The sequence below is a fragment of the Momordica charantia genome (assembly GCF_013281855.1).
Source record: "Momordica charantia cultivar OHB3-1 chromosome 9 unlocalized genomic scaffold, Mcharantia_2.0 BLBB01000009.1, whole genome shotgun sequence".
In the NCBI taxonomy this organism is placed as follows: Eukaryota; Viridiplantae; Streptophyta; class Magnoliopsida; order Cucurbitales; family Cucurbitaceae; genus Momordica; species Momordica charantia.
Genome location: NW_028275167.1, coordinates 8002329 through 8013525, shown reverse-complemented (window position 1 = coordinate 8013525; position 11197 = coordinate 8002329). Strand labels below are relative to the sequence as shown.

General features: G+C 30.0%; 1 protein-coding gene across 1 annotated transcript; it reads left to right on the top strand.

Annotated features, from left to right (window-relative positions):
* The first annotated feature begins 4789 nt into the window (after positions 1-4789).
* LOC111013427 (serine carboxypeptidase-like 20) lies at positions 4790-11168 on the top strand. Its single transcript, XM_088117362.1, has 14 exons — positions 4790-5044; positions 5128-5273; positions 6672-6748; positions 6834-6956; positions 7178-7280; positions 7468-7505; positions 8276-8377; positions 8522-8602; positions 8708-8944; positions 9532-9597; positions 9693-9811; positions 9994-10107; positions 10807-10852; positions 10993-11168. The coding sequence occupies exons 1-14, from the start codon at positions 4872-4874 to the stop codon at positions 11074-11076; spliced, it is 1509 nt and encodes a 502-aa protein (XP_087973488.1). The 5' UTR covers positions 4790-4871; the 3' UTR covers positions 11077-11168.
* Positions 11169-11197: the final 29 nt, after the last annotated feature.

Genomic DNA, 11197 nt, shown 5'->3' with positions numbered 1-11197 from the left:
TAATCCGAATCGAAATTTAAAAACTTCATTTAGGGATGAAAATAATGCATAAGGTTATATTTAGCCATGTGGTTTTCAATTATCTTTATGGTCTTAAAAAAAAAATTCTTTTTGAGAAAAAAGGGTGAGGTATAAGCCTAAGAATTTTTTAATTAATTATATATATATAAGGCATTAATAAATATAATAAGTTTTACTAGATTTTAACTTAGATTTTAGAAGTAAAAAATAGTACAAATTGTATCAGCCGCTCCCAAAGTAGAGTAGTTATTACAATTACAAGTTGTAAACATAAACCTCAAACTTTCCTAAATGAAAAAATTGGACAAGCCTTCAATAATAAAAATTATTCTCGAACCTCAAAAGATCGGATCTATTTTACTCTATTTCTCTCTTGTATTTTCTCCTCCCTACTTTCTCTCTCCATATTCTCCCTCTCCCTCTTCTCAAAAGAAGTGGATCAATTTTGAAGGTTTAATTTTTACTATCGAAAGTTTAGGACCGCAATTTTTTTACTATGAAAATTTAATTTTTACCATGAAAAGTTTAGAGGTGTAATCATGGTTTTAAATATCTGTCGACATGTTGACATTTCCATTGACATATTTATGTTTTCATGGATTCGACATCGACATGAGGGGTAAACCGACATTTTCATTATAGTACAAGAAAATCGATAAAATATGAAAAATATCAACAAAATGTCCCTAATATGAAGATTAATTATTTTTAACTAATTTAGAAATATGAAAATGTTTATTTGTTTCATTTAAATATTTTTTACGATTTTTTTTAATTTTTCTAACTTTTACAGAATCCATCGATATTTTCATGAAATTGAGACATCGACATTTCTATCGACGTCGACGTTTAAAACCTTGGAGTGAGTAACAATTAACATAGGATCGAATTTCTAAAAAAGAAACATATCATCCAGAGAGTTTGTGCAATTTGTAAAAAAAAAAAATTATTGTAAGCTTTAAAAAAATAATATATATATGATAAGTTTTTTTAAAATTTCAAGGTTGCGTTTAATATATATATATATATATATATATATATATATTTTTTTTTTTTTTTTTTGCTAAAATGATAAACCCCTGATTTTAATTTAAAAAGTCAGTTAAAGTTTTAAAATAAACGAAAATTTAACATTAAAAAAACATCGACTTAGCATTCATTCCAGTACTCAATACCAATGATGTTCTTGTGTAAAAAAAATTTGATTAAAAAGTTTTAAAACATCAAAAATTATCTTTAAAAAGTTAAACGAATATTTAACATTAAAAAATGACCAACTCATTAAATAACATCTTCATACATTATGTCACCGCTCAAATACATAATTCCAATTGATATTATCATGTAAAAGATTTTTAAACAACAAAATTAAAATTAAAATTTTTAAGACGTCGTCGGCATAACTAAGAGATCCCAAGCCATTGTCAACGAAGTTGTCCTTTAAAACCTTCTCTTTTATTGTTTTAGTTCAGCAACATATGTAGATGTAGATTCGAATCTTCGACGTTTTGGTCGATAATGCATGTCTTAACCAACTTAGGTAGGTCGAGGTTGACAAACACTAAATGATGTATTCCATTTATATATATTAATTATTTGATTTTCTAAAAAATTTTAGATATTTAAATGGCTCACTATTCAAACTATATTTCAATTATTTTTTCTCTCCAAAGATGGCTTCTTTAAAAAAACATGCACACTCCATATTGGACAATTTACAAAAAGAACCCTTTAATGAAGAACAATGAAATCTTCCAATGTAATATCATTTTCTCAAAAATCAAATGTTTTTAGTACACAACCACTACTAATGCTATGAAGGTTCCCTCTAAATCCCAAAAGTTCCCAAATTCTTCCTCAGCTCAACCAATTGAATTGAATTATTTAGCAGAGTTGTAAATTGATTATTTATATAAATATTGGTTAATTATAATCATAATAATCACGGATTAACTTTTTTTTTTTAATATTTGAACTCTCGATCCAGTGTCTTAACTAATTAAATTGAATTATGCTAATACTCCATTAAATGGAATCATAATAATAACTAAATATGAATTTATTTTTGGGAAATGTTTAAATAGTTATTGTTGAGTTAACATTCTTTTACCTACTTAAATTTGTTGTCAGGTTCAGGTATTCCATGATTTAGTTTCGGATATTTTTGTGGTATTGATTTAGAGTTTTCTATTTTTATTTTTTATGTGTGTGTTGAATTTAGTGTGATTTTTTTAATTAATTTGCGAATAGTTTTCTAATTTAGATTTAAAGAAGTATTAAATGCATCGCTTATTCAAAGTTCAGAATTTAATCGGACAAAATTGAAATTTAAGATTAAACTTGAAGTATAAGTGTAAAAATGATTTTTCTCATTATGCTTTATTATCTACTTTTAGGTTATAATTTTATCTAAATTAAATTAGATATATAATTTTTATTATGTTAATTTTTTTTTGAATAAATTAGTTCGACTTCGACCTAAATAATAAATATAATTTAAGGAAAGAAGATCTCCAAAATTTTAACTCACCTATTATTTTATGCTAATGTGTGTATATAGAAACTTTATTGTTAAGATATGGTGATTACTTAGATAAACCATACTAATAACAACAATATAACAATTCTAAAGTATTAAAGTTTTATTAAAGTAATGTCCTAGTTTTGGACTTTGTAATAAAGACAATTATTACATGGACGGATTCTTTATTTAAGGAAGAATGTTGGTTGTTACATAATTTCTCAAATTGTTATACCCTAAGATTAAATTAGTAAGCTATTGTTTTCAAGAGCTAGCTAAATATGAGTGAAGCACGCCCTACATTATAAACAAATTATTGTTGGCATATATTTTTCAATACGAATTGTTTAATGGATATATAAACTTTTTTTTCCAGGATATTACATCATCAAAATAGAGTGGAAATTCGAACCTACAAACATTAAAAAGATTGCAGTAAGAAAATGAATACCTTATGGTTGGTTCGGTAACATTTCTATTTCTTGTTTCTGTTTCCTCATTTTTAAATAAAGAATAATGAAATTGCATGGCGTCAACTCCCATAGATTCAAGAGTGATAAAATAATATTTTTATTTATGTTTTCGAACAAATTAAAAATGAGAACAAAAAACATAAATAGTTGTCAAATACTTAGGTTTTTTAATAAAATAAAAAATGAAAAATGAAAAACGAAAACATTGCGAAATGAGCCCTTAATTACTAAGTCATGTTTTAGTTTATATAATATATATATATATAAAAGATAGCTTAGCAACCAATAATAGAATATAGTCCCTCCCATTTGTCATTTGTCATAAGTGATGTGTGGTCCAAGAAAAAAAGATGTTAACCTAGATTGACGATTAAGAAAATTTTGAAAAAGTTAATCATACGAACTTATATTATTGACTAAAATGATAATTTTTTAGTTTAAATTATATTTTGATATTTTATTTTGATTTTAAATTTTAAAAGTGTTTATTTTAATACTTACATCTCAGGTGGTCGTTCTAAATATGATTAAATGATTTAGGGAAAAAGAAAAAAGAAAAATGATTCTAAATATGATTAAATGATTTAGGGAAAAAGAAAAAAGAAAAATGGTTGATAGTTGAATCAAAATAATTATTTTAAAAAATTCAACGACGCCAATCAGTTAAAAAATTCAAAGACTAAACTAAAATAGATTTAAAAGTTGAAGAAGAAAATGAAATTCAAATATTCTTTTACCTCTATTATTTAACAAATATTAATAACTCAATTTAAATTGTTTTAAAATATATATGAAAAAGAATTAGGCCTGAAGTGGACACGTGTCGAGCAATAATTAGACAAGTATTGCAAATGCTCTCTCATACTTTATTGGTTGACTTCAGTCCACTTACAGTCAAACTTGTCTCTGACCAATCACTTATTTTTACTTTTTTTTTACCATTCTTTTGATGATTTCTTAACTTCAAAGCAACGGTATATATTTTATTCTTAATAAATATTTATAAATTATAATTAATTGTCAATCTGAATATAGATCAATGGTTGAAAATCCAAATAAATCCAAATAGATCGGAGTTTGAATTGAACTAAAAAATAAACAAATAACTTGAGAGAAAATTTGATTTTCCTTTTTACTCCTTTCGAATTTACTTTATTTTTAAATGTTAGGTTCATCTTACCGTTTTTAATTATATTGTTTTAATAATATTATAATTGAAAATTATACTAAAGGGCAAAAAACAAATATATTTCTATAAAAAATTATTACTCTTTAAATGTAATGCTATATATATAAATTGTACTAGTTTTATAATTCTCTCATCACATAAGGTAAATTTGTATTTACATATATAATAAATAGTTTAAAATTTTGCAAAAACAAGATAATTCATATAAAAATCAAACTCAAATGTAAAGTAAAACACATAAAAAAAATCAAATTCACGCCATATTTGAAAAGAAAATTAAAATTGTCACATTTTAAAAAATAAATATTAAAAGAGTGAAAAATTTTCATTTTTATTGTTTATAGGCAAAATTTCAATATCATTTACTTTTTATTAAACAATACCCGAGATCCATTTTAATACTATTTAAATAATATCCATAAAAGTACGGAGCATGGTGAAGTTAGCTGGTGCAAAGCTAGGTTGGATATCCATTTAAGTACCGTACTAAAAGATATTTACCTTCTTTTTTTCTTTTTTGTTTAATAAAAATATTTAATGAAGGCACACAAAAAATGGCGGTGGTCGAGTATAAAAGCCAATCACAAGCGTCAGTTATTCCGCGCATTTGCAGACCAATAGAAAACTCTCTTAGAACTTAGAAGTTGGAGCTCCGAAGGGGACGGCCATGGCGGAATCTCGGCGCTCATTGGGCCTCAACGGCTTTCTGTTTCTCTCGCACGTTTCAATTTCTGTCTTCGCCTGCTTCTGCTTCCTAGTGGCTCAATCGGCTCCCGAATCCGCTCTCGTTGCGCGCCTCCCTGGCTTCTCTGGCTCCTTCCCTTCCAAGCACTACTCCGGGTACGGATTCGTCTGCATAATTCTTTTTTTTTTCCTTTTATGTCTGAGGTTGATTTGTGGTTCCGATTTGCGGAATTTTGAAGGTATGTGGAGATCGATAAAAGCCATGGGAGGAATCTGTTCTACTACTTTGTTCAATCGGAGAGGAATCCGGTGGAAGATCCGGTGGTTCTGTGGCTCAATGGCGGCCCTGGTTGCTCCAGCTTCGATGGCTTCGTTTACGAACATGGTAGGGCATTGCTTTCTTTGACTCATTCATATTCATTAATTGCTCGGCTTCTGCTTGATTTTTCCCCCTTTTCTATTATCTTTGTTTTGGCCTGAAGGAACTGAAATGAACCGAATCGAACCGGAACCATCTTCTTTCTGAACCGTCTCTTGCCAATTTTCTTTTTAGTTAAATATGTCCATTTGAAATTGGGATGGTGAAATTAACACGTTAAAGGCGGTTTGCTTCATGAGAATTTAAGATTGTAGATGGCCGGATGTCTGAATTCTCACGATATTTTGCTAGTTTCTAAGATTTCCGTATTATTGCTTTTTATTTTAATAAAAACGAATCCCGTATTATTGCTAGTTTCTATTTTTTTCGTATATATATATATATTTTTTTTTGAAAAATACTTGACGGCTCCTTAGCAACTTTTTCTTTTAACACAATTCATTATTTTTTAAATTTTGTTCAAGTATTTAATGGTGTTTTTTTAGAGAAAAAATATTGATATTGAGAATTTTATATTATTTTTTTTAAAAAAATCTTATATTAATATGAATTAATTTGTTCTGCAACATAAAATATAAAAATTAATATATACACATTGATATAAAAATAAAATATTAAATTAATAAAAATAAATTAACAAATTATATTAAATTAATGTATAATTATATAAATATTCCTAAGGACATTTTTGAAACATTATATAAATTTAATATACGTCTAAATTTAATATTCTCGAGACGTAGATGCCTCTTATATTTGCCTATAAAATATTATCGCAAATGCCCTTATATTCTACATTCTTGAAAAACAGTGTCTTACTGCTCCATGCAATGCTAAATTATCATTTTAACTGTTTATGTTTGATTTTAATTTAGTCTAATTTTAAAAGTTTTTTAGAGGTTGGTTAATTTTAGACGGTACAGAAACTAAAAATTGTATTTTAACCTATAACTATGCAGTATTACAAATTTGCCCAAAAAAAACTTGACATTTTTGGAGATTCAACTAAAATATAGGGATCCAATTGAACTTTTTGGATCTAACTTAATCTATAAGTTTAGTTATTAAACTTTAATTTTGTCTCAGGTCAATAATTTGGAATGCGTTTTTAAAATCTACGTACTTATTAGACACAAAATTGAAAAATAAAATTTAATAGATCTATGAAATTTAAATCTCCACTCCACATGTTCTTAAAATATATGTATGTCTGTATAGTGCTTACCAAAATAGCAACCACTTTTTCAAAGCAAAATATGAAATTCGAACCTACTTAGAACAATATAAAAATCTAAAAAAGTAAAATCAGAATAACTGAAAAAACAATTTTCAATATTTTGGTCATATTTTTAAAATCCAGTTGCTATATTGGTAAATATTTAACCTTTGTTTGTGATTGTGAAGGCCCATTCAACTTTGAAGCAGCAAACACAACCGATGGCCTTCCGAAGCTTCATCTTAATCCATACAGCTGGTCGAAGGTTCGGTTCGGTTTTATTTGATTTTCCTTTTCTTTTTTGGGATTTTGAGCTCTCAATGGTTGGTTGGTTTGTTTGTGTGTTATAGGTCTCCAACATTATATATTTGGATTCACCTGCTGGCGTTGGTCTGTCTTACTCAAACGATGAATCTGATTATACTACTGGTGATCTGAAGACTGCTTCTGATTCACATAAATTCCTTCTTGAGGTACTGGTTCTGTTTGGTAGTGTTTCTGAAAATTTCAGAATCTCTTTTTTAACAGATTTTAAGAAAAGAACAAAAGAATTTGTTTGTTGTTTCTTCTCGTTTCTACTTAATTGAAAAAAGATACTGGAATAGGTTTGTAACTCTTCTTAATTTTTAAAAATGAAAAATTTACCTAAATTATACAGTGATGTGGTATTTACATTGTGTTGTTCTGTGGGCAGTGGTTTAAGTTGTACCCAGAGTTTCAGGCCAACCCCTTTTACATTGCTGGAGAGTCCTATGCAGGAGTGTATGTGCCGACTCTTGTCAGTGAAGTTGTAAAAGGTACTTATTTTCTTTTCTTTGGCAACTAAATGTAGTAGGGTCGAGTGTTTTATCCGGAAGATTAGTAGATTAGTTGGGGTGCACGTAAGCTAGCTAAATACTTATGGATATAAAAAAAAAAGGACTTATTTTCTTAGTTTTGTGTGCTTTAATCTTCCATACTAACTTGCAATCTCTTATTTTACAGGACTAGAAGCTGGTGTAAAGCCCACTCTGAACTTGAAGGTGCATATATCAAACTTATTCAATCTGATCTATTTGGCACTTAAAATTTAGGCACGTTTGGTTTTTTATTGTGTTTTTGAAAAATAAAGGATACAGAGAATAGAACTGTGTCTGTCGTATTTGAAAGCATGTTTGATTTCAGATTCATCATTTTAATGTTTTAAGAACTAAGCTATTAAGTCTGCTGATTTTTCCCCAAGATCTTGCTTTTTTGAAACATAAATAGCAAATTGGATCATGAACCAACTAGAGCCTTAAATTTTTGGGTAAATTACTATTTCAGTCCTGATGTTCTTGAGCTGATTTGGTCTCTCTATGGTTTATCAAGTTCCATGGTCCCTATGGTTTGGTTAAACTTCTGGAAGTACTTTGTTGTTATCTTAATAGTTCGTTTGCATGACACCTTTTCTTCAGACATGGAAGAGAGATGATGGGCTAACGTTGAGCATAACATATGTGTGGAGGTTAAATTAGAAAAGGTTGCGCTGAAAAAGAGTGAGTTTTGGAGATTAGAGTTCTTGGAGATGCGCACCTAATTTGTTACCAAATATAAACTCCTACACAGCAGATGAGAATGCCACCTCATCATCTCTCTACTACGTCTAAAAAAACATGTCATGTAAAAAAAACTATTAGAATAGAATAGCATAGATGTCTTTTTGAAACAACAAAGACGCAAATTCAAATCAAGCTTAAAACTATAGCAACTAGAGTGATGACTTAACCCATTTTTTCTTTTAATGCATCTAAAAGAGTGACTTGGTTTGCAGGGTTATTTGGTAGGAAATGGAGTTGCAGATGATGTGTTTGATGGAAATGCTCTTGTTCCATTTGCACATGGGATGGGCCTGATCTCTGATGAGCTGTTTCAGGTGGGTTTATTCCTTACTTTAAAGTGTAGTTTCATTCTTTGCCTTGAACAAGATTTTCCTGAAATTGCACAACCGCTGATATGAATTGAAGTATAGAAAATAGTGCTTTTTCCTCCAAATTCTTGATATATAGTGCCAATGCAGCAAGTTGAAGAGGCCTGCAAAGGAAACTACTATGATCCCCATGACAATGCCTGTGAGAGCAAGCTTGACAAAGTTGATGAGGTGATGGAAAGCTGGTTTTTAGAAACTAAATTTCATTTGTGCTGTAACCAAATTGGATAGATGATGTTCTTGAACTCACTTTATAATGTATCACATTTATCTCAGCTGGTTGATGGCTTAAACATATACAATATTTTGGAACCATGCTACCATGCCCCCGACACGATAAAGACCATAAATATTAGGATGCCGAGCAGCTTTCGAGAGCTCGGTGAGACCGAGAGGCCTCTCGCGGTGAGGAAGAGGATGTTTGGACGTGCCTGGCCCCTTAGAGCTCCTGTGAGAGCTGGCATTGTTCCAACTTGGCCACAACTCCTTGAAAGCGTGGAGGTTCCATGCACTGTAAGTTTCAGCTCCTAAGCTTTTTGGATTTTGATTGATGGTGCATTGTGTGTTTACTCTGTTTTGTCGTAGCTTTTGTGGTTTTCATGTGCTTGGATTTGTGAGTAGTATGGAACAAATACATTGACAAAAAAGGAACAAGATATTTGGTTTATTGTATTTTGTTTATTCATGATTGAGGTAATCGGGCCCTGATAGAGCAATAAAATTATCTCAGTATTGGAAGAAAATCAAAATCTACAAGGAGATTACAATTACCTGCAATGATAAGATAGATTGATTATAACCTGCAAGAAGTTGTTGTTTTGGTCTCCCTCAACTATGCAATCTAGAGGCAATTAGCAAATAGGAAGCTAAGTACAAAGTATATTGAGAACCATAATCCTGTAATATTAACGAGTAGCCACACCACTAAATGAGAAGTCATGGATTCATAATCAAGACCACTCAATATGCTCGTTAATAGTCCATATATGATTGCTCTTTGATTTGTTACCACATATGAATAAATTATTAAATTTTATTAAATTAATTCCAACCCCTTTTACCTCATTTTATGCCTCCTAATATTCATGTATAATTTACAGAGTGACGAGGTTGCAACAGCATGGTTGAACAATGAAGCTGTGAGGAAAGCAATCCATGCTGACATGGTGAGGTTATCAATGCTTCCCTATATCTAAAACCCCCTTAAAATTCAGCAATTTGTAATGTTTTTTCTTCTTCTTCTTCTTATCAATGGCAATAGAGTTTGGCCGGTAACTGGGAGCTGTGCACTGATAAAATTAACTTCAACCATGATGCTGGGAGCATGATCCCATACCACAAAAACCTTACCTTGAAAGGATATCCAGCTCTTATTTACAGGTACGATATCGACGTCGAGCGCTTTATTAAATATAATAAAAATAAATCAATACGAGTACTCATAAAAAAGTGCAAGGAAGTAAAGAAGAGTACGGAGTTGTACTTCATTCCCTAGTTTAAATCTACGGTAACTCATTAACTTAAGTTTTTGAAACTTAGTTGCATTTTTATTTTCCGAGCAGTGGCGATCATGATATGTGTGTTCCGTACACCGGGAGCGAAGCATGGGTTCATTCAATCGGGTACAAGACCATCGATGAATGGAGGCCTTGGCTATCCAACGATCAAGTTGTCGGGTACCATTGTCATTTTGTCACCTTTGTTTTCTGGTTTTCTACACCTTCATATTTCATGTTTTTTAAATTTAATCTGCAAAACATTATAGGCATGTGAAAAGTTTTTGAGGCTGAAAGTCTGTTATGAATGGTGATAAAAACTTGCATGTAAATATGTTATAACAAAGATGGAATAAGGCTTATAACCAGTTACAAGAGATTTTAGGATGTGTTCGTGAAAATGTTCTCTTTTCTTAAATTGAGAATACATCCACTAGAGGTTTTTTTTTATATCAAAAAGTTAAAAAGGACCCTTTGATAATATTTCCGTTTCTTGTTTCCAATTTTTTAAAGAATTCTAAGCATTTTGCAATTATGTATGTTTCTTGTTTTTTTTTTTTTTTTCTGGAACATAAAACTATATAGAAAATATGGAAACAGCCAAAACAAGTTTTTCTTTCTCGTTCCTATTTCTTATTTTCCCTAAAACATGAATAAATATATTGTTTTATCATATTTGAATTTATAGTTATTGGGTCATGCAACTCATTTTTCTTTATTGAAAATGAAGAAATGGAATCGTTATCAAACGGGTCCTAAGTGTACGTGACTAGTAATTAGTGAGAAAAAATGTGTAGAGCAACTTTTAGACACTCTGGAATTAGTGTTTTACACTTTTAGCCTTTATTAAAAGATGAATTCTACCTTTGCGAGTTGCAGGTATGTACGAGGCTATGAGAATGGTCTCACTTTTCTAACCGTTAAGGCAAGTGACAAAAAAAATTCTCTCCTTTTTTAGTTCAACATATAGCATTGTTGATTCAAACTTTGTCAAGGATGTCTGCCTTAACTAGTTGAGCCTATTTTATCTTTTCGATGATAATTTGTACATTGGTTTTGGTGCAGGGATCCGGACATACCGTACCTGAGTACAAACCACGTGAAGCTTTGGATTTCTACCGTCGATTTTTAGCTGGAAAACCAATATGAAAATAGATAGACTTGTAATCGAACTCTTGCAAATCTACTAAGTTGGGAAAAGATAAATAATGGTAAGAACAAATTGTTCTTAGTATTTTACATCTATCTATCGTCGAGATTATTAAATTAC

Coding starts and splice junctions, on each gene's coding strand:
- LOC111013427 (XM_088117362.1), top strand. CDS start 4,872: ATGGCGGAATCTCGGCGCTCATTGGGCCTCAACGGCTTTCTGTTTCTC. Junction 7,281..7,467: donor TGTCAGTGAAGTTGTAAAAG/GTACTTATTTTC, acceptor CTTATTTTACAG/GACTAGAAGCTGGTGTAAAG. Junction 9,812..9,993: donor TATCCAGCTCTTATTTACAG/GTACGATATCGA, acceptor TTTTCCGAGCAG/TGGCGATCATGATATGTGTG.